At 37.3% G+C, this 24,812-nt stretch overlaps 1 protein-coding gene across 1 annotated transcript in view; it reads right to left on the reverse strand.

Annotated features, from left to right (window-relative positions):
- The window catches only part of DCC (DCC netrin 1 receptor), a gene marked incomplete at its 5' end in the record, with an annotated part of 141,654 nt that overhangs the window by 47,973 nt on the left and 68,869 nt on the right, over window positions 1-24,812 (reverse strand). The window contains 2 exons of the mRNA XM_039255249.1: window positions 13,230-13,346; window positions 19,168-19,394. Of these exons, the coding sequence (XP_039111180.1) occupies window positions 13,230-13,346; window positions 19,168-19,394 (344 nt within the window). The remainder of the gene's footprint in view (window positions 1-13,229; window positions 13,347-19,167; window positions 19,395-24,812) is intronic.

Consider the following 24,812-nt stretch of genomic DNA (forward strand, 5'->3'; position numbering starts at 1 on the left):
ATTGATGATGGTGAGTATCAAATCGATATAATTATTTTTATGCATTTGGATCTATTTAAGAGAGTGGTATATGAAAAAAATACTTCTTTCACAGATATTTATAACAAACTCTTTTAAATATTAAATTCAAAATGTTTCAGGTGAACAAAGTTATCAAAATTAGTTTTGTAAGAATTAAATAAAAATTTGAGAATAAGTGGTATACAACGCAATGTCTTATAAAGATATTTTATAGAGAGTAAATTGGGGATATACAAACATAGGAACAGACGCCAACAGAATAAAAAGAAAAAAATGACAGAGAAAACTGTAAAAACAATCACAGATTCAAGCCAGATATTAGCTAAAATGATGATAAATTCCTTAAAGAAAGAGGTTATAATTCTGTAACCTTTGTGTCTCTCACACTACACTGCTAGAGATACTTCATATTTTTCAAATGATTTAATAAGAAGTATTTTCTAGAAGTAATATTAGGAAATCTGTCATTTCAACCCACTGGAGACTTTTTAAGTGGTTTGATGTATTATTTAGTTTCCTGCAGTGTATAGTTACTATAGTAATAATAGTAGTAATAATAGACTTGAATACATTTGTAAATAAGAACCATACAATAACATATTCAGAAAACTTAAACTCTCAGTCTCCCAGGTAGTCAATTTAAAGTTATCATCCATCCTACTGATCAGACGGGATCACTCCATAGTCATTAATGTTGATTGCCAGATTGTAAAGCTATCCCTGTGTTGAAAATTTTTACCCATAAATAAATGCGACAATGATAGTTTCCCTTAAATACATAGAAGATACTCACTCCACAAACTGTGCACATTTCTTTATCAATATTATTATTTGAACTTAACCAATATCTTATAATACACTTAGAAAAATAATTTCATACATATCTCTTGGTCAGAGCTGAATAAATTTGAATGGAGAAACAAAAAATAATTTGGCAAACCTCAGAATATAAAGTCAGAAAGCTGAGAGAACCCAAGAGACTAAATTTATATTGCAATTCCAAGTCTTTTATTACTGAAGAAAGAAATTTTCCTTTCTAAGAGTTTTGCATTGTCCTACTGACCTGGGTACAAATGACTTGCAAATAATAATTCTTTTAAAAATAATAAATCTACTGTATGTTTCTGCATTTCAATAATTCCCATTGTTCTTCTCCCTGATATAGAATAGTCTGTATTCCAAAGATTCGGTTCTGAAGTATTTGGCTTCATGATTCATTTCTAAAAGGGCACAGAAGTCTATACCTACTTATAACACAGTAGTTGCAGAAATAATCATTCTAAAGTAAGATGGATACAACACAATGTATTGAAATGCCTTTTAGTATTTTCCTGCTACATGTCAGTTTTTAAAGCCAGAAACACAGATACATATACATTCACACTTTCTCTGTCTGTGTCTCTATCTCTCTTTCTCTTATTCACACTATAGTTCAAAGCATTCGATGCACTGCTAAGTTTATGTAAAATAACTCAGAAAGCGATATCATCAAGAATTTTCAATAAATCTCTGCTCTGTGGCCAAATATGACAAGAAATCTGCTCTGACACAGCTTGCTGACAAGTGAATTTATATTTCACACTGATGCACAAAGATTTTTCAAGCAGAAATTCCCTCACCAAATTACTTAGCTCTCTGAACAGGGCACATTGATATCTGAGCTTTTACAACATTCTTAAAAATGTTAGCACTAAATGCAACCTATACGAAATCTAAACTAGAGATTTTTTTTAAGCTCCAATTTTAACAAATAAAGCCCTCTGTAGGTATTTTTCAACATGGTACTTGACAGAGTTGAGAGAGGTGTTGAAGGGGAGAGGTAGAAAAAGAAAAGTAAAGATAAAATTTCAAAGTGAAAAGAATTTACATGAACTGATTTCTCATTTTGCCTCTCCTTACCATGCCTTTTCTGCAATGACCTATATACCAGCTGGGCTATTTGGAAATTTAGTGCCTATGGCCCTCGATAAATATATATATTTTTTATTTCCTTCACATTTTCAGGTGTCCTTTGGCAAACAGTTGTCATGGAATATGCACAAACTCCATCAAATCCCCTTTAGGAAAAGTATAAATCTTCACAAATATGTGTTCTGTAGTTAGTCTCTACCTCATGGTAAAGAGCCCAAGCACTGAGGTCAAACTGCCTGGGTTCATTATCTAGTTCTGTCACTTAGCACTGAGTATGTGTTACAGCCAGTATCTAGGATGCCTCTGATTGAATATCATTCCATAATATTCACATCCTTGGGGAGTTCCCTGGCACATTTCACCAGGGTTGGTCTGGTGACCAATGGAATGCAGCAGAAATGCAGAAGAAATTCCACCTCCCAAATCAGGTTTAGAAAGATTGTCCTCTCAGGTGCCTGGGTGGCTCAGTAGGTTAAGCATCCAACTCTTCATCTCGGCTCAGGCCGTGGTCTCATGGTTTATAAGATGGAGCCCTGTGTCAGGCTCTGTGCTGACAGTGTGGAGCCTGCTTGGGATTCTCTCTCCCTCTCTATCTGTCCCCCTGTTTGCTCTCTCTCTTTCAGAGAGAGACTCTTAAAGACTCCTTCTGTGGGAAGCCAGGGGTCATGTCTTGAGGACATGCTGGCAAACCTGTGGACAAGATAGAAGCTGCTGAGAAAATGAGTGCTTGTTTTACGTTGCTTCATTTTGGAGGTAGTGCATGATGTAGTAATGCACTACAAGCAAGTGATTTAAGGTCACTATTTCTTAGTTTTCTCTTTGTAAAGTGGAGATGATAATAGTACCAACTTTGTGGTGTGGCTGTGAGAATTGAAGTATAGAGGAGAGGAGGGTCAGGAATCAGCCCTTCAGTAATGCTGGTTATTGTTATCAGTCTGCAGGGATCCAGCAGATCTTAAGACTGAGCTGACTATCATTTAATAGGAAATGTTGTTTAAAATAACTCTTTTATAGGTCTATTACCTTAATTCTGGTGATGGTTTCATATATGCATATATCTAAATGTGTCCAAGTATATACATCAAATATGTACAGTTATATATATATATGATATATATCACATATATATGATATGATATATATATATCAATTATACTTTAATAAAACTTTTAAAGAAAACAAATTTTTAAATATGGCTATTTAAAAGATAAACCAAATATTTTACTATTATGCTGAAAATTACTGTCACTGTTAAAAATATAATTAGTTCTATAAAAACCCAAAAACATCCTGTTTTACAATTAAAAAAAATCTAATACATTAAGAAAGAGGTAACTAAATGGTAGTTTTTTAAAGTTTTTTATTTATTATGAGAGAGCGAGCAAGCAAAAAGGGGAGATGCAGGGAAAGAGGAAGAGAGAGAATCCCAAGCAGTCTCTGCACTCTTAGCGCAGAGCCCAATGTGGGGCTCAAACTCACAAACCATGAGATCATGATCTGAGCCAAAGTTGAGTCCAATGCTCAATCAACTGAGCTACCCAGGTGCCCCTAAATGGTATTACATCAAATTAGAACCTGAGAGAATTATGACACTAAGATTTTTTTAAATTTAAAATGTTTTTTATTTATTTTTGAGAGAAAGACATAGTGTGAGTGGGGTGGGGCAGAGAGAGAGGGAGACACAGAATCTGAAGTAGGCTCAGGCTCTGAGCTGTCAGCACAGACTCTGACGTGGGGCTTGAAGTCACACACTGCAAGATTGTGACCTTAGTTGAAGTCAGACGCTTAACTGACTGAGCCACTCAGGCACCCTTTTGAGATTAGATAAGAAAATTCTTCCCCTGGCAGAGGAAAATAACTGGAATTAGGATTATAAAACAAAATCTAGGTTAAGATTTTGTTCTGTCTTTTATGAGCTAAGGGAAGGCTTGGTTTATTTATGCTTCATCAGCCAGATGAGGCATGATGTGGAGATGACCAGACCAGTGCTCGTCACAGGGTGGCTACGAAAATGTACTGAGATCAAATGGAGTCTGCTGTGAGTGGGGGACCTGACAAACTTACAGCCTCCTACAGCGTGGCTCAACTGAGATGTTCTCAAATGAGACATGGCTATGAAGTTTAGAATCTGAAATAGTAAATATCTAAATGTACATTTTGATACCATGAGTAGCAGATAGAACATGAGGCCACAGGAAAGGGAGCCCTTGATCTGGGTCCAAAGGACTCTTTTGGGATAAGCCTGAGGCATCACACTGTTTGTTCCCTTTTCTGCAGACCAGGGACTTTCTCAAGACACGGTGAGAATATATCTGCCTTCGTTTTTGACAAGTTACCCCGGGTTGCTCAAAAGACTTACTCAGATGAGAAATGTCTTGAAACAAAAGATGGTGTATTTTGTTGCAGAAATCTCTAAGACACTGGGAATTAAAAAAACAATTATGTTACAAAAATCTTAAAACATAAGGGATCTTTAGTATTCATATTGATCTAGGAATGTTTTCTAAAAGATGTTTGTGTTCCTTTTGTACTCCATCATCCAACACTTTTTACCTCTACCTATTCTTTATCAGATCCATTCTTGATTATGTCTATATTTTTAATAAGCCATTTTTTTGCCTTCCAAAATCCTAGCTAAAAACATGATTCTATATTCCCCAGAGGCAGCTTTCTGAGCTTAAAAGCCATTATCTTGACCTTGTCTGCACAATCCCACTGACCTGCTAATTTTGATAATTTAGTAGAATTACCAGTCAACTAATTTGATTTAACAAGTTATTTGCTTATGGAACTACCCAAGAAACAACTCTCTGTTGTCCACTCTTACTCATTAACAACTTTATACAAAGTCATTTACACAGCACTGTGGGAGCTATAGAGGTTCCTAAAAAGTATGTCCTCTGAGTTGAAATTTCATATTATGTAGGTCTTTACGATGGTATTAGAACAGTTGTTTGCACTCATTACTCCTAAGAAAGCATTCTTGATCAGATGGAGGCATTCACAGGGGCTTCAAGGAGATAGAATGAATGCTCAGTTCTAGAACCTGTTAAGCTGGAATCAGTCTTAGGATACTGGCTTCTTATACCATGGATGCAAGGTTCACACAAGGATTCTGAGTTGGAATCAAATGTTTCAGGGGTTGGAATGATCCTCATATCAGTACAAGATGGCCTTCTGGTAGTATAGCACCTCAAGCCAAGAGAACTCTAGTTTCTAAAATCTGCTTCTTCACTTCTTAATAGCTTCTGCAACTCATTGTTTGAGTTCTGCAATCAAGTGACTAAAACAGATGGTGGAAATGGGGGAAAAAGAGTTGGCTTTAACAGTGAATGTTCTAGAAAGCCCCAAACCAGTGGTCATAAGCAGCTTCTAAGCTATCACAAAAACAAAACTGTATGCCTTCCTTTGCCTTAGTCTTTTTACTAGACTCTTTCAGACCACTTTTTGAGACTTCTTCTTTCCTTTTAAAGCTGGTATTACATTCCCGCCACTCAAAGATGTACAGGGAAACAGAAAAAAATGAGATTCAGGAGGATCCTGCCCAATAAAATCTCATACATTAAATTATCAGGATTTTATAACTAATGTAATCTTAGAGGTCATCCACTTCGATCTATATGCCTCCCAGTTCTGCTTCCTCACCTCTCCTCCATCATTTTATAGAAGAAGACACAGGTTGAAAATGAAAAGGGGAACCAAGGTCAAACAAATACTTATGTTCCATCAAGTAATAAAATACTAGAAATGTAAGTAAATCTATATCTTTCCAGGAACTGCTCTCAGCAAAAGAAGTTACTTGCCCAAGATTACATCCCACTTTGCAGGGGAAGCTTGCATCATACTTGAGACAAAGTCCAGAAGCCCACCTCCCTTGCCCACCTCTCTTTGGACAAGGCTAAAGGCAAGTCCAGCACCAGAGCAACCTGTAGGGTCAGCTGCAGCCCCATTAAACTGTGTCACAAGTTCAATTTCTCCCTCCTCCCAATTCTGCATCCCTTACCTTCACAGGTGTTATTCCAGAAAGCACTTGTCAATAAACTGCCTGTATTTGAAATTCTGTCTCAGAATCTAACTCTTGAAAACCTAGCATGTGACCCTTCAATATCTTTTAAAAATTCAGGTAAGTTATACTTGATTCTTTTGATTTCCTTTTTTTTAAGCTTGCTTATCTATCTATCAATCATCTATCTATCTATCTATCTATCTATCAACATGAGTGGGGGAAGGGCAGAGAGAGAGAGACAGAGAGAGAGAACCCAAAGCAGGCTCCAGCCTGGGGCTTGATCTCATGAACCGAAAGATCATGACCTGAGCCAAAACCAAGAGTCAGATGCTTAACTGACTTAGCCGCCCAGGTGCCCTATTGCTTCTAATTTTTTATAAGTAATTTCACTTATAATAAGAAAAAACATTTAAAATAATTCTTTGGTCATTGTAAAAATAGTCAGCCTTTGCCCCCATTTTAAAACAAAGTGCACGGGATTGGAAAAATCAAAATACCTGGGTTCTCTTGCCTGTGCTCTCAGCTGGTATGTTTCTCATGAGCATTAGCTTACTTAGCTGTGAAATGTGTTCAGGGGTAGGAGAAACTTGTGCCACATAATATTTTCAACCAATACGTTGACAAATCTTAGACAAATAAACATATTTTGCACTCCAATGAAATTAAATACATTTCCCCATGGATTTTAAGAACGAAAAAGCACTTCAGATAGTCTGTATTTGATCTGCTAATTTACATTTTATAAAGCTGCTGAGAAATGTCAAAGAAGAGGGGAAAAATAATCTTACAAAAATAATGATTCTTAAGTGGAACAGCAAACATCTTTATACCTGTGACTAGAAATCAGCATGATGTTATGATATGGTTTATATAAGACTCAATAGATGAAAGACGTGATAATCTAAATAATACTGCAAGTGGGGCCATCAGAAAATGTATCTACTATTCTGAATGAAATCATAGCTCTGCCAAGATACAAATCTACAATTTGTTCAGCAGAGTTATCTAAGACCTGTCAATCATGTCAGTTGCAAAGAGTTTATTTTATTTATCAGAAAACTTAAGAATTTATTTTAAAATCAACTTTGATTATATGTTGAAGTCATTTCCTTTCATTAGATAGAGTTTTGCCAACACAGATAAAAAAGAATATAATATGACAAAGTTACTTCTAAAGGTATGTTTTCTATTGAGTCTTCGTTTCTTACTGAAACTTTATTTAAGTATAATATTCATCTTGAAAACTGGAATATCCAAAGTGGTGTTCAGTAATTGTGAAATGCCTAGCAGCTATCATTGAAGGCATGAAATAGAACATTATCAGAAGTTGCCCCATGGTCTCTTCTGGTCACTAACCACCTCCCATCAAGAGTAACTGCTCTTCAGAATTCTTACCCACGAGATTATTTTGCCTGTTTTTAAATTTTACTTAAATTGAGGGGCACCTGGCTGGATCAGTCAGTTAAGCATCTGACTCTTGATTTTGGCTTAGGTCATGATCTCAGTCTCCTGAGTTTGAGCCCTGCATTGGGCTAGATGCTCCCAGCATAGAGCCTGGTTGGAAGTCATCTCTCTGCCTGTCTCCCACTTTTACCCTCTCTGTCTCTCTTAAATAAAATTTAAAAACCTAAAAAAATATAAAATTTACATAAGTTGAATCTCATAAATGTGTTAGATTTCTGTCTTATGACATTTGATATGTGAGCTTCTCCCTATTATGGCATTTTAGTTTGTTCATTTTCATTGCTGCATTATATTCCACTGAATATAATGAATATGTTACAATGTAATAAAGATGTGATATGGGGAAGGATACTGCCACACACATTCTTGTACCTGTCTTTTGGCAAACACATTATGTATCTCTGCTGGGTATTTTCCCAAAGGTAAAATTGGTATAAGATTGGGATTGCTGGGTCAGAATATTCTTATACATTTTATAAAACGATTTAACTGTTTAAAATAATGTACCTGAGTTATATGATAATTTTTAAGATAGCAACAAAATTAGTTGCTGGTCATTTTACAGCCCCCATTCACATAGAGTAGGACACTAGGAATAAGGAAAGGTTTCTTGTTTTAGGCATAGAGCAAGTCAGAGCTCCAGGTGACAACATGAGGCAGCACAATGTGGTGGACAGATTAAGCACAGATTTTGGGTTCCTACTCTCAGAATCCTAGTTTCCATGTTTGTAAATTGGACATGCTACTGTCAAAAATCTTTCTTAAAAGTATATAAATAATATAAGTCATGCAAAGCATCTTAGTCCTTGGAGAAGCAGTATCCCAGAAGTTGAGAGGTTGTCCAGGTGTGTCCTGAGGTAAGTCAGTCAGCTGTCTGAGTCTCAATTTTCTATCTGTAAAATCAGGATAATCTCACCACATGACAATGTTATGATGATTCACTGAAATAGTAATCAGCAAGGTATTTAGCAAGTGAATAATATTCAAAAATTCTCAGTATTTGTTAGGTTTCATTTCATTTTTCATTCTTTCTAAGCTCATTATATCCTTTCCTATTTAGTAAAAACGATTTTAACTGCCCTTAATATATCATAAAATCTTATTAGAAGATATTCTAACTATAACTGATTTTTTAAAAGGTCCTTAAACACTGGTGTATTACAAACACAAGGCACTCTTATAATGCATTTACTTATTCATTCATTCAGATGACAGATGTTTAGCAAGCACTAATTTTGTGCTAGTATTGAGCTATACAATGTATGAATGCAAAGATGAATTAGATACATTCCCTCCCTATCATGAAGTAATTCACAACCTGTTAGAAGACGACAGATTTGGACTTGAATACCTAAACATATGAGGCAGCACATAATTAATGCTACAAATATAATAGAACAAAATGCTTTTCAAACATGAGAGAGGAAGCCATCATTTCTGGATACAGCATTCTGGATACAGCATTTTGTATAGTAGAACAAGATGCTATTTAAACATGAGAGAGGAAGCCATCATTTCTGGATATAGCATTCAAAAAAGAAAGAATTTATGAGAGCAGCACTATCTGCTCTGGTCTTTGAAAGATGCATGTAACTTTGTTAGGTAGAGATAGCCACTGAGCCATTCCAAAAGGAAAGAAATGTTTAGAGGGGGGAAAAACAAAGAAAAAACAATGTATATTTATGGAAAGGCACTTTAGTCTAGCCTTATGGGAGTCTAGGATATATCTCTATATATCTATGTCTTTATATCTATCTTTATATCTCTATATCTATCTATCATCATATATCTACCTACTTATCATATATCAATGTAGGCATAGAAACAAGATACTAGAAATGTAGACTCAAATGTGAGATGCTCAGCAGTTTGTAGTTGTTTTTTTCTTGGCAGACAATGGGGAGCCTTTGGAGAAATTTATAGAATGGAATGCCATATTTAAGTTGTTTTAGGAACACACCTAGAAAGTAGGATACATATGAGTCTGGAAGATGCTAGAAAGGGGGAAGTCTCGTTATTGTTTCAACAGTTCAGGTGTAAGGTCATAAAGAAGAGAATTACCATATGACTCTCGGGAATGGGAAGGTAGAAGGGAGTCAAAAGATACTGTGGGAGGAAAATCAACAAGATACGAGATCTTATTGGGTAAGAAGATTATACATGGAACAGAAAGGTCCATAAAGGATTTGTTTTTAGTATAGTTGACACATGAAGCACAGCAACTTTTTAAGAAGAAACTACAGAAAATTGGTACCACTAGAATTTTGTTGAGAGGAAAGTAGCTGGAGGGGCAAAGAGAAATGGCTCAGTGTACAGTGCTTCTCTATGTAGTGAAAGAAATGAAAGAAGAAGGATGATGGATTCACAGAGCACTGCTGCAGGGAGCTTAGTGATAAGGAGGAGCCGGAACTCCGAAGCCAAATCTTGTAAGTCCAAATTTTGGTTATGCCACTTAGTTGCTGTGTAACCAAAAGCTAGGTACTTAAACTCTCCAAGCCTCAGTTCCCTTATTAGTGAAACAGGCATAATAATTATATCTATCCTATGAATTGAACAGCTAGGAATCATTATAAATTCCATAAAAGTTTTTGTACTTATTAGAGTAACACTGAGAACTGAATTAGGGCATGGAGGAAACATGACATACAGTAAAGTAGAGAGAAGCCACCGTTAATTCATTCACCTAAATTATCTTGATTGAAGTCTAGCAGTTGCACCAGGCTCTTTTCTGGGTATTAAGGATATGAAGTGATCACAGAGACAAAATTTCTATCCTCATAGATATTACATTAAAGAACAGGAAACAAAATAAACAAACACAAAAATGCAAGCAAGATAGTCATACACATTAATAAAGCAAAGCAAAGCAGAAAAAATGGAGCAGAGAGTGACCACAGATGCTATATGTGACACTGGTCAGGGAACACCTGTAGTGGGAGCTGTTGAACACAGTATTGAATGAAATTAAGGAAAAGGCATGTAAATATCTATGAAAAGAGATTCCAGAGAAAGAGAACAGCAAGTGAAAATTCCTTGCATTTGAATGCGTGTTACTATCCAAAGAACAGAGAGAAGAGGTATGAGGCTGAAATGGATTAGAGTAGTAGCAAGAAATGGAGTGAGGAATGAGTCTGGAGGCTTTATCACATGGGGCCTAGTAAGACATGGTAATATCATGGATTACATTCTAATGTGTTGGGAAGTCAAGAGGAGTAACATGATCTAATTCACACACTTGAAAGGCTGCTCTATAGACAACTTGCTATAGGGGCAAGAGCTAAAGAAAAGAGACTAGTTTAGTCGAGTAGAGGTTAGAGCTATGATCAAGAATCTCTAACAGATGGTGGTGGCATGGGTTAGGACAGAGCAGTAGAGCTAGGAAGCAGTGGTCAGATTTGGGACAGGTATTATAAAGAAAACTGTAGGACTGATGAAAGACTGAATTTGGGGTGTGATGAAATTTGGATAAAAGAGAATGAAAGTAAAGTGTTCAACAAGGGTAAATGGATGAGGGATGCCTGGGTGGCTCAGTCAGTTAAGCATCCGACTTCAGCTCAGGTCATGATCTTGCAGTTCGTGGGTTCGAGCCCCGTGTCAGGCTCTGTGCTGGCAGCTAGCTCAGAGCCTGGAGCCTGTTTCAGATTCTGTGTCTCCCCCTCTCTCTCTGAACCTCACCTGCTCACACTGTCTCTCTCTCTCAGAAATAAACAAAACATTAAAAAAATAAAAAAAAGAGTAAATGGATGAACTGTGGTACCATTTACTGAAATAGGGAAAGCAGTAGAAGGATCAAGTTTGGAGGTGGGGAAAGGGAATTATGAAAAGCATGATTTCCATTCTGAGCACAACTGACTTGCCTATTAGATGGCCATATGGAAATATTGAGTCAATGGTTGATATGAAACTTGATATGGGTTATGATAAGAGATTAAGCTAGAGGTAAAATTTGGAATTTATTAAGATTTAGATGGCATTAAGGCCCTCAGAATTAAGTGACATCATAGAAAGATCTAGGTAGGTAGAAGAGAAAGGCTGAAGACTGATCCCTCAGGCACTCTTTGACTTTGAGATTGGGAATAAGAGGAGGAATAAATAAAAGATACTCAGAAGGAGCAGCAATGGAAAAGAAAGAAAACCAGGAACATTTAGTATACCATAAGGCAAGTGAAGACAGTGTTTCAGTAAATAAATAAATAAGTGAGAAGCTATGTCAGATTTTGTTGAGCATCTGAGAGTTGACCATCTATTTTGACAATGTGGAGATAATTGATAACCTTGAAACTATGATTTCAGTGGACAGAAAATGTTTCATTGAAATTAAGAAGGAAATTTACAAACAGGATAAAGCAGGTATAGACAACTTTGAAAGGAGTTTTTCAGGAAGAGAGAGAAATAGGCTTTATTTGGAGGGAAAGTAGTTTCCAATGATGTTATTTTAAAACAGAAGTTATGACAGAATGTTTGTATGTCAGCTGGAATTATCTATGAAGAGATAAAATGGATGATGCAGGAAAAGGAAGGGATACTTACAAGAGTCCCCAAGTAAGTGAGAAGGGATGGCAACAGGGGACAGAGCTGTTATGTGAAAGGAGCACAAACACATTAACTAGATTTGATTGAAGGATAAGGATACCATTTCTCAATGCTTCTCTCTTTTTGGTAATGTAAGAAGCTAGAGGATTGGCTGAGCACGGAGAAAGAAGAGAGGTTTGGGGAGTCTGAGAAGAATAGATACAAGACATTCATTTTATAAACTGAAATAATGAATGAATGGAGAAATGAGTGGCATTTCCAAATACATGACTGATAATGCCCAGCAAGAAGTCATGTGTTTTCTCCAGATAAATCGGCTGTTAGTGTACATGGTGAGAACTGGTAGTACAGCTAATTTAAGCAGGGTTGCGTTTTTTTTCTGGTGAGTATGATGGGGAAGGAGGATCAATGGAGTTGAGGGTGTTTGCAAGGGACTGAGAGTGATAAATGGCAATGACTTCTCATTTGAGTTTGGAGGGAAATTTTAGGGCATGAAGCAGATGAGGGACAGTGGAAAGGTAGCAGAGTTAATGCATTGGAGGTCTTAATGGGATTGAAGAATTGTTGGCAAGGGGGAAATAAAATAAGTGAGAAGGAAAATAACAAAGTAATAGAAAAAGCGAGGATAGAAACTGGAGATTGTAAGGGTTACAATGATTGGTTTAGCGTGTGTCATGGAATTGATGAATTGCGGTGGGAAGGAGCCAGTATCATTGCAGGCACCATAAAGAGACCCACAGTCTACTGTCATTGGATGAATTGCCTGCATGGATATTATAATTACCAAGATGAATCATAGAGGTAATTAGAAGGGCAGTGATCCCCAGGTGTGCTAATATCTTCAGTAAAGGTGAGAATATGAGAGAAAACTTCAAAAAGAAGATGGTAGTTACTGGATATCTGTTAACCCTTGCTTCAAGGCTGCTGGGTTATTTAAGACTTGAAATTGAACCAATTGAAAAAGTTAAAAAAATATGAATGTGATCATTAGAATAAGATCAATAATAGTGACAAAAATTTCCTTTCTTTTTATATCAACTCATATTTTTTAAATAATTCCTTAACTCTGTAGCCATCTGCTTTGCAACAGACCATTGGATTATATACAAGAGATACCACAATAACAGTGTAAGTTTGACTTCAAATTATAAACAAAGGGTTTTAGTCATTCTTCCTTTTGTCCAGATGCCCAGAAAATTCAGGGAAAACTCTATATATTTTTGATGATTTGATATAGAAAAGATGAAACCAGAAAACACTTCATTTCTTCATTGTGGTACCAATCTTTACCCACCAGGATTGTTGGACTGGGCATCCATAGGAATCATAAGCTTGGTCCGAGGGGCTCGGCGTGCAGCCAGTGACCTTTCCAGAGTGGACATAGAACTCCCTGCTTCTTCAGTGTCTTGACCTACAATAATAACAATACTGAGAGACACACCTTCTTCAATGATGCAACACTTCACATAATTTCTAGCTAGGCACGTCAATGTCTTTTTTATTTTATTGATGTTTTAAATAATAATATCTACTTTTTTGTTACCTAATCAATAGAGTCCCATTGCACAAACATTAATAAAATGTACCATAACCCTGTTACTCAGAAAGAACCATTATCTATATTTTGTTCTTTTTAAGGTTGGCTTATGTGTTTATATCTGAAAGTGAGAAAGTATATATTTATATATACTTATATTTATATATATATACACATATATATATATCTTTTACTAAAGTTACATTATACCATACATACTATTTTGTAAACTTCTTAGTAATATGAATGTTTTCCTCTGTCAAGTCAATGTTTATTTATTTATTTAAAAATACTTATGTTTCTAAGTTCACGAGCACCATCTGTTTTGTTTAATTTAATTTTACTTTATTTTATTTTAAGTACAGTGTATACCTAATGTGGGGCTTGAATTCCTGACCCGGAGACCAAGAGTCACGTGCTCTACTAACTGAGCCAATCAGGTGCCCCATTTTTATCACTTTTTAACATTCCATAAACATCCCACATAAACTATGAATTTACCACATTTTATGCAACTAGTACTTAGGGCCCAAAGACATTACAAATTATTATAAAAACTCAGAAAATAAACTACATTTTTAAAAAGTAAGGTTAGGTATATTTACATAAATTCATTATAATTCCATAAAATATTATGGCAAAGATTCATTAAAAATGATAAGAATGGTATGTGTAAATTTAATATGTTAACAAAGAGGGGTGCCTGGGTGGCTCAGTTGGTTAAGTGCCCGGCTTTGGCTCAGGTCATGATCTCACAGTTTGTGGGTTCCAGCCCCTCAAGGGGCTTTGTGCTATCAGCCCAGAGCCTGGGGCCTGCTTTGGATTCTTTGTCTCCCTTTCTCTCTGCCCCTCCCCTGCTCACTCTCTGTCTCTTTCTCTTTCTCAAAAATAAATAAACATTTTTAAAAATACATGTTGAGAACAATAAAACTGAATTTTTGAATAGTGTGTATATCATTTGTGTAATACACACATAAACCATATTATATATACACATTTGTGTGTATAAATATATAAATGTCAATAGATCTGTGTATTATATATTATATATATTATATATGTGTGTGTATGTGTATATCTGTATAGAAAGATTAAACACAAAATTCTTAACATTGCCTTCCTTTCATGAAAGGGATAAGGAATTTGGGGATGGGGAAAAGGTAAACCTCCTTTTTATTTCCTCTGGCTATTATTAAAGTTATTTTCACAACTTTCCATACTATTTTCTTTTTTTTTTAAATTACACACACATATTTTTTGATTAAAATAGTAGTTAATAAAATTCAAAATTTAAAATAATGCTGGGGGAAATTTCTATGCAGCCCAGATAATGACAGCTGCCTAGATTTGTATCTGTCCATACATCCTCCAAAAATCTACATAGAACCATATAAGACAATAAAGCTATGCAAAATGTACTCTTTTGAAACAACTAAAGAGGAGAGAATAAACAAACTTTCGATTTCCTACAAGCACAAAAATAAATAATATTTTCCAGCAAAGCTATGACTCAAAGTTGAACATTTGGGAAAACAACACAAAAGAGAGAAGAGGGGAATAAGGCTCCTAAGCTTGACCTAGAAACATTCAGAAAATCTACTCCAAGGAAAAGTGATTTAGAAGTTTCCTAGTAGACCAGAGCAGTTAAAAGTAAATTATTTATTAACATAGAGTTTTCTTCTTTTAACAAGGAGAGTACAGAGAATGCTTCCCATAATGGAAAAGATAACCAGCAGGACTTTGAGTGCTACTTTCCTTTTACTATAGAGTTGTCAAGTAGGTCCTCAAATTAAAAACAAATAGGCACAAACACCCTCTCATTCTAAAAAAATAAAAATAAAAAAAACCAGCTATCAGTTGGAGTTAAGCTTCTCCCAGGACTTATTAAATGATCAAAAGTAGTCTGGCTGTCCCCACCCCAAATGTCATTAAAAGATAAAGGGAAATATAAAGAAGGAGGAGTCCTAGAAATAACTGGCAAAATCTTTTGTGGGCTGAGAAGCAATTCTGTCCCTCCCAGTGGGAGACAGTGCTCTCCTCCTGATGCCCCTCTAGGAGCCAAAGCTGCCAGAATAAACACGTGTAAAGTGTGAAGGTTCCTGCAAAAGAGATCTACCTTTCATTCACTCTCCAGATAGTAGTCTGTTCAGGTAGCTGGCTTGCTGGTCTACCCTGTGTCTATTTAAACAGAAGAGGTTATCCTGCACTGTTGGTGGGAATGTAAACTGGTACAGCCCCTCTGGAAAACAGTGTGGAGGTTCCTCAGGAAACTAACAATAGAACTCCCTTATGACCCAGCAATAGCACTGCTAGGAATTTACCCAAGGGATACAGAAATGCTGAGGCATAGGAGCACATGTACCCCAATGTTCATGCAGCACTCTCCACAATAGCTAAAACATGGAAAGAGCCTAAGTGTCCATCAACAGACGAATGGATCAAGAAGATGTGGTTTATCTATACCATGGAATACTACATGGCAATGAGAAACAATGAAATCTGGCCATGAGTAGCAACATGGATGGACCTTGAGGGTGTTATGCTGAGCGAAATAAGTCAGGCAGAGAAGGACAAATACCATATGTTTGCACGTATAGGAGGATTAGGAGGAACTTGATGGAGGAACAAGGGGGAGAAGAAGGGCGGAAATGGTGGGGGAAAGGGAGAGAGGCAAACCATGAGAGACTCTTGAATGCTGACAAAAACTGAGGACTGATGGATGTGGGGGAGAGGGGGGAATGGGCATGAAGGAGGGCACTTTGGGGATGAGCACTGAGTGTTATGTAGAAACTAATTTGACAATAAACTATTTGTAAAAAAATAAATAAATAAATAAACAGAAGAGGTTATTGGAGAGAGCAAGACTGAAAGAGTGCCAGTAGTGGAATATGAGCTTTTTCATTTGGCCTGGATGTTGGGAGCCGATTCTGAGCTCATAGGTTGAGAAAGACTCCCTATGAGGTTAAGGTGAGTTGCACAGACTCTTACTGATTAGATGGCTATGGACATCCACCACCACCCTCAATTGTTTCTGCCTGGAGCACCAACCCCCAAGGCATCTTTGTTGATCAGTATTCGGAGTGACTTATTCTGGCCTTGAATATGCTGTTTGCACCCTGTGAAGGAACCTATTGTAGGAACTTCTTTTGTGATTATGGGAGCAAACATTTGTGTTTCCTGAAAGACCTGTTTTTCTTAATACTTCCCCTTAAACAAACAAGCTATTGACCCCTGCTCACAAAGAACTAAAATAAACAATTTTTATGCTAAAAACATTGTATAATATGCTAAAGATACCTTCCTTCCCCATAGGATAAGCATCTAAATCCCCTACCTCAATCACTATTGATAAAGGTTATGCATGTGTCTTCTACAAATCTATGTTCAGGGAAATTCTTACATATCAAAGAAATTTGTCATCAGAAATCATTGTCTAAGGCAAATGCCACTTCGGTGCCATCCCCCAAACACTTAGTTATAAATTAAAATTGAGCCCTAGTCAGAGCAGAGATGCCTGCCTGGTGCCCAGAAAGCTTCTCGGGGCTCTCTCATCCCTCCCTCACTGACACCATCCATCCTTCAGGGACCCCTGGACCCGGCCAGAGCAGGATTCCAGCACCTGGCAAAGAAGCAGGTGCTTCTTTTGGGTCAAATAGGTACTTGGAAAGTTGCTCAAGCTTGAATCTTCTTGCTGGAATTCACCCAAGTGCCCCTGACCTGCCAGACAACAGTAAGGTTGACCAAGTGATTCCTGGTAGGAGTGGGTGAAGCCCTGACTTGATATCTCACAGCCTGTAATTAGCCAGTGGAAGAATTCCACAGGGTCTCATAAAGAATTCATACTTGTGTTTCACAAGAGACCCAGAATTTGGATGTCACATGAGGACAGTCCACATGCTCAAAAAGCAGCACAGCACTTCAAACTGTCCTTTCTGCCCTCCCTCCTTGCCTCTCTCCTTGTCTCCCTTCCCCATCCTCCTGCACAGCCACGAAGAACAAATAGATAGGAGGAATAAGTAAAGGTGTTTCTGAACCAGACTGTGCTTCCTCCTTCTGCCTTATCCCCACTTCTCCTCCAAGGTGCTGGAGGCTTTAAAGAACAAATTACAGCCCTAGTCTTCAGAGCCAAAAGTCTAGCTGGCCATAAGGAAAAGAGAACTTTTAATTTATATTTCAGATTGCAAGTTTGAACAAACTAGAATGCAGTTTAACCAACTGAAAATGATGGAAACGTTAGGGAATCTGCTTGAACTGTTCTTTAAGAGCTAGAAAAATTATACTCAACAACTTGCGGTTAAAAATCAGTAAGTGATTTCCTTGTTTAAACAATTCTAAGCTGAAAAAGTCTAGTAAACCAGTTACATGTTCAAATACCTAAAATATTTTAATTCAGTTTTAAAACAACAGCCACTCATTCTGTAAACACGAGTAGACCAAGAGGTTTGTTTCTGTTTCTGGGTTTTTTTTTGGATGAGAGTACTTGATTGATTATTCTGCTTCCCATAAGCAGTTCGAAAATATGGTGACCAACAGAAAGTGAAATATCTTACAGCCATGTTCTTAGTTATTCCTAGACATGAATTGTTCTGTACCTATTTATTAAACAGTAGGCTTTTTTTCTTCTGATCGTGTTGTATATCAACATTGGCTGCAGATAGACTCCATCAACCTAGGCTAGTGATCATATAATGTGACTACATGGGGATGAAAGTTGAATTTCACAGTAATCAAGGCCGAAATAACAGGAGAGTCAATGTTTTCACATGTTACGTGGCCCTAATGTGATTTTTTTAATGCAATGACTTGAGAGCAAATTTAATTTTTTTAAATGTTTTATTAATTTTTGAAAGACAGAAAGAGACAGAGCATGAGATGTGGGGGCATGGGGGGGAAAGGAGGCGAGAGGCGCAGAGAGAAATGAAGACACAAAATCTGAAGCAGGATCCAGGCTCTGAGCTGTCAGCACAGACCCTGACAGGGAGCTCAAACCCATGAGCCATGAGATCATGACTTGATCCAAAATCGGATGCCATGATTAGAAATTTAACTGACTGAGCCACCCAGGTGCCAGTGAGAACAAATTTAAAATCAACTTTCAATTATTCATAGACAGGATAATTGAAGGAATTTAAAAAACGTACAAGTAGGGGTGCCTGGGTGGCTCAGTCAGTTAAGCGTCTGGCTTCGGCTCAGGTCATGATCTCCTGGTTAGTGGGTTTGAGCCCCACATTGGGCTCCGTGCTGACAGCTCTGAGCCTGGAGCCTGCTTTGGATTCTTGTGTCTCTCTGTCTCTGCCCCTCCCCTACTTGCACTCTCTCTCTCTCAAAAATAAATAACCATTAAAAAAATTTTTAGAAATGTACAAATATCTTCACATTTTGAAAAAACTTTCATTCAAGACTTAACAAAAGCAGTAAGTTTTTTGGGGTTTTACTTCACATTTCAGTATTTCCCAAGTGTACCACCTGTTAACCTCTTAGAAGTTTTAAGTAACGTTGTGGTTATAAAAGGTAGGTAGTAGGATGATTGAAAAGAAACTAGTTAATCAACCGAATTTACATCAGATTATTTTAAACATTGGTAAGTGACCCACAGATTGAGGGGAAGGATGTCTCCATCAAAGAGGAAGTAGAGAACTCCCTTGTGGGTTTCAGAATGGCGGGGGGTTGTCCTGATGCCGGAGAGGAGAGTTACCTGAATGAGAGGTGCTTTTGCTGCCAAGCTGGGTTTCTGACTGGCTGTGGCTGACTGGTGTGAGGTCTTGGCAACTTTGGATGGGAGAGTCTCTTCCTGTAGGGTCAGTACCCGATGGCTTCTCAATATTTTTCATCTCCATTTCTTCATGATGTATCCAAAGATCAGGGGGCCTGAGGTCCTTCTGGCTGCCCTTCCTTTTGCCAACACTGTGGGTGGCCCGTTTCCTATGGAACAAAAATTGGAAAGCAAATGTGAGTGCCTTTGTTCAATGCTCCTTCCTCTCTTTTCTCAGTCAATTCAAGTTAGAAGCAGAGATGGATACAAGAGTGCTCCCAGGAGGAAACCTGTGAAACCCAGGAATTGGCAGGCATGTCTTGGCTGCCTTTCCTCATCTCCCCTGGAGCTTCACCACATTATAGGAGCAGTGGTTCTGAATCCCCAAGGCTTTGGCTGCCTGCCAGAGAGTGCCTGACTTGAGCTTCACCAGCTACAAATTCGCCACAAGGTGACAATGGGTGAGATGGAGCCATATGCCAATCTTTGGAGCCAGTCGTAAGATACTTGACTGCAACATCTGTTTAGGAGATAAATGAAGGAGTCGTGTTGAAAGGGCAAATGGAAATAAAATGCCAGAATTTGTGCCAGTCCGGACTGGGGTTTAGAAGAAAGTCTGTAGCTCAGCTGTATAATTTAATGTGCTATTTGAAGATAAAAGGCTGAATGAGGACATTCTAAGGAGAATAAAAGCACTTTTGCCTTGGAGTTACTAAGTATCTGGATGGAAACACAATAAGATCCATCCTTTGAAAAGAGAAGAAGAGTAGTTTAGAAGTATGCTTCAAATATCTATGTTCTCAATAAGAATTTAGCGAGCATAAATTTATTTTTCAGTGGGGCTAGTGAGATTCAAATGTTCCCTGCAGACTAAGTAAAGTAGCATGATACTCATGCTAGCCATTCTCTCTGGTAGGGGTTAATAAAGTATGGCCTGCAGACCAAATCTGCCCACTGCCCGATTTTGTAAATAAAGTTTTATTGGAATCCTACTGAACTCCTTTCTTTTCACACTGCAGCGTGTTGAGTAGTTGCAACAAAGAACGTTAGGTCCCGCATGTCTCACAAAGCCTCAAATATTTACTGTTTGTCCCTTTTCAGAAAGTTTCTGCCTCTGCTTTACAGTTCCTGTTTTTAAAATCTCTACGTGTAGCTTTGATTGATAATAATGCCTCTTCTAAGACAGAATTCAGACGGTTAAAATATAACCTTTGATAAAACCCCAGAGAAGTAACTCCCCACACTTCCTCACTTGCAGCAAATGGCTTTTGAGGACAGCTGTTTTCATGGTTGCTAAATGGTTCTAACAAACCGCTTCAGTGAAAACTCTTTGTAACCTGTACAAGGCCACTGAGAGTGGCTTCATTTTCCAGTGCTGAACATAACCTTTGCATTAATCAATTAATACATGTTTAGTGGTGTGACTTGTTGAATTTTCTTTAATATAATTTTGTCTGCTTTGAAGCACGCTGATAAGGATAGGAGACAAAGAATGCCAGACTTAATATTTATCAAGTAGTTTAGTAGAGAAATGATGCAGTATTTTCCATTCTAATATTTTCTCTCCAGCTACCTGCCTTTTGCTGATTTTGGCAGCAGTCCCACACAGACTCTGACAATGGTCTGTAAAATTCCCTTGAGATCATTTTCTTGTATCTCAGATAATAACTTTCTGCTTACCATCCATTCCCTGAATTCATTTCCTTATACTTCACCTGCCCACAGGAACTCGTCTGCAAATCACACGCAGTTCGCTATGTAATCTACCCGTGGTAACTTCTTACAATTTAATGTCATTTCCAAACTTGGAGATTTCACCCTATTATCCTTCTAACAAATCAAAACGCTAAACAACTTTTTAATCCCACTACCTCCAAGATGGAAAACAGAGAAGTACCAGTTCCCAACATCAGGATAAGACGTTCAACCTTTTCATAATAACTCAATATTTAAGTAGGTGTGGGAGGGAAATGTGCCAGATAATTTTTAAACTAAAAATAAGTTACGAATTCTGGTTTCTTCTTGCTTACAACACAGGCCTCATTCATTCATTCATTCATTCATTCATTCACCAGCCCTTATAATCGTAGTACCATGCATCCCCAAATGTATTTCCTTAAAAAAATTTCCAAGCCTGAGGGAGGTAGAGCCTTTTTGTATGGTGTGATTTATAGCCTCCATCGGGGAAAACATTATCATTCTTGATAAAACGCATACACATTTTTCTGATGGATTTTAGTTAAATTAAGACCTTTTCTGAGAAGCTGCTCATCCACTTAGCTGTTAGCCAAGAATCTAAAGTCTCTAGGGGCGCCTGGGTGGCTCAGTCAGGTAAGCATCTGACTCTTGATTTCAGCTTAGCTCTTAACCTCACAGATGGTGAGGTAGAGGTGGGCTCTGCACTGATAGCATGGAGCCTGCTTGGGATTCTCTGTCTCCTTCTTTCTCTGCCCCTCTCCTGCTTGTGATCTCCCTCTCTCTCTCTCTCTAAAAATAAGTAAATAAATATTTTTTAAAAACTAAAAAAAAAAATCTAAAGACTAAACCTACTTTATTTCCTTTTTGTATATATTCTATGAAAGACCATCTACTAACTACTTTTGTTTTCTATAATGTCTCTTATCAAGAAAGAAATCTTTGACCTTGGAGAGGACTCCCTTCCTGGCAGGTGGTAGTAGCCCAGCCGCCCGATGGCAGCAGGTTTGTAATAAAAATGACATCTGTTCATAACTAAATTGTCTGAGATTTGTCTTAAAACCTGCAGGAACATTGTCATCTCAGCCTTCTGTCCATCTGCTGGTTCTCTGACACAGTGGCTGCTACCCACTGCGGTTCCCTAGATCCTCCATCTCATCATTGGAACCTTCAAAATGTGGATGCGGATGAACCTATGCAGTGGGTCTTGAGGTGTGGCTCTTGGACCAGCAGCATCAGCATCGCTTGGAAACCTGTTAGAGATGCATGTTCTCAGGCTCCACTGGCCTTCAGAAACTTGCAGGTGGGGGTGAGAGGGTGCAGGTCAGCAGGTGAGGGTGAGGCCCAACAGTCTGTGTTTTAATAGCTCTCCAGGGAAATCAGATGCGACTCAAGTTTGAGAAACATCGCCTTAGTGAATTTGGTTTTGTTTGTTTTTATTTTAAACCTAGTTTTTGCATTAATATAGAATGTCACATGTTTACCCCTCCCTACATGCACCTTTTCTCACAGGTACCAGTAGTCTTCCAGCTTCCAAAAGTAGCCATAGGATGCGAGGGTCTCTTCCCACCCCATGGATTATTGAATAAAGGCAAAGCAAGCAAACTTGGAAGGCTCTCTGCTGTCTCTTTCTCATACCGCGGGCAAAGTTTTCACAGCATAATCAAGTGTTTGTGTTTTTTATTCTCTCTCTCTCAATCTCTTTCTCTCTCTCTCTTCCTGTCTCTCTCTCTCCCTCATTGTACTTTTGCCCAGAATGCCTTCACAATCCTATTTACTTGCAAACTACTGACTCTTAAATATTTTCTTCAATCCTCTCTTCTGCAGGAAGCCTTCCTGATCATGCTAAGCGAGTGTCACCTAGAATACCTAAATCATTTCCCTTGTCTCTTTCTTTACCACTCACCTTGCACTGATGACTGTCTTACTGAGCTGGCCAGATGCTCCCAGTGTGTGAATTGGTTTCCTCCAGTGAGACTGGAGCAAATTCTGTTTCTTTCACTTATTCAACAGCATCCATTGTTTTGCAACATGTATTCATTTATTTATTCAGTGAACATTTACAGAATACTGAGTATGTGCCAAGAAATGTACTAAGTACTAGAAATGCCAAAATAGGTGAGACACTGGGAGCTTAATAAATGAATGGAAAATGGTACAGCTACTGTGAATTTCTTCATTGTTGGAATCATGAGTAGGCAATGGGTCATGGAAGTTGGTAAAGCTGAAAACATGAAGGAACCAAATCACAGGAGGCCTTCTCTCCAACAGAAACATTTTTAATAATACCAGGAAGTCAGTGGGAAATTACAGACAGATTTTTAGCTCAAGAGTTAACATTAATCAGATCTGTTACTTTGTATAATGCATATCACATACTGAACATAGTAATTGCTTGAATTAAATAATAAGAATTTTTCATTATTGACTTGGAAGTATTTTTTTTGCAAGATTCTCTTTTTCTATTGGCCTCTCTGTTTCTTACTTTGCATATAACCTATTACTATAATAGAAATTTGTTTCCTGAATCACTTTTAATCAGCATGCTTCGGATGTGAACGGGTAAAAGCCAACATTGGTTTAGTATCCATTTTATTCAAGACTGTGCCCTTTGAAGTTCTATAATACTAACAGTTCATAGGTTCTTTTGTCACACTGTAATAAATTATTAAATTCCTTTCTCTGCTTAGGCATCCTATGTTCAAGTCGCTCACAAGAGGCAGAAAAATAGCTCTGTACTAATTCTTGTGGTCAGATAGGTGTGTATCCGAGATCTGATGGAAGGTTGAGAGAAGGACACTTTGCCCCAAGAGGGAGTTACAAAAGGCTTCAGAAATGAAGAAGGCCTGGAGAGAGTGTGAAAGATTCAAGTTAACCAGGCAAAATATATTAGGATGTATAAGTACCTGCCCTCTTCTTCTATCCAAATCTTTCCCAAAGGTTTCCCACTTCCTAATTCTCTATATTGATTATTTTCATCCTACCAACTGCTATGAAAAGTAAAATAAAAAACTTGTATTCAAAACCCAGGGAACATGTGTCCTAGATACTCAAATAAACCTGCATTTTCTGTGGTGGAATTAAGATACACTGAAGACCTAAGAGGTTGCCTCTATGAAATAGCGAAAAATAATTAAAATGCTAAAACCTTTAAAGTCAGTGAATGTAACCTATGATACAGTACAGTAGATTTCATTTAAGAGGTTAAACATTTGATTGTCAGCGCTGAAAATTATTATTTTTGTCAAGAATGTGGACTGATATTTAAAAGTTGCCATATACCTGTCAACTCAAGTAGTATGTTTAGTCAATTGGTGACTTTATCAAGTAAAACTTGAATTTTATTTACATATTTAAATTTAATTTTTTTCAGACAAGCTATTGATAATCTACCCAGGTAACTGTCTTCAAAATGTGAGAACCATGTGTCACGGATTTCCAGGATATTCTCAATGTCAAATTTTTTGTCTTTAGTATCTACAGATGCATTCTAATTTATCATAATCCTTATTCTATAGCTTGGCTGGGAAAATGTTATTACTTTACTAAAAGGCACAAAACCCCTCACCCACTCCCCGTTAACCTAAGCTTTCAAAAACACATTTTTTTCTTTCTATTCTATTATAATTTCACTAATTCAAAATGTGTAAGGGGAGTCTTTTCAAAATAGTAAGCAATTTTAAATTAATAACTAAAATGAAATGCAAAATTATTTTTATTTCATATTAATTTGATGCCAAACGTTTCCATGTGATTCTATAATTTGATAGTATTCCATGGAGAATTTCAGTATTCTGAGGTGAAGAAGATGATAGAATGTATTTAGCCCTATTTCTCATTTGAGGAAACTGACATTCAAGGATTAGGTTTCATTAAGCATCACTAACTTAATT

Source organism: Hyaena hyaena, unplaced genomic scaffold (assembly GCF_003009895.1).
Source record: "Hyaena hyaena isolate Hyena2069 unplaced genomic scaffold, ASM300989v1 scaffold_523, whole genome shotgun sequence".
NCBI classification, from domain to species: domain Eukaryota; kingdom Metazoa; phylum Chordata; class Mammalia; order Carnivora; family Hyaenidae; genus Hyaena; species Hyaena hyaena.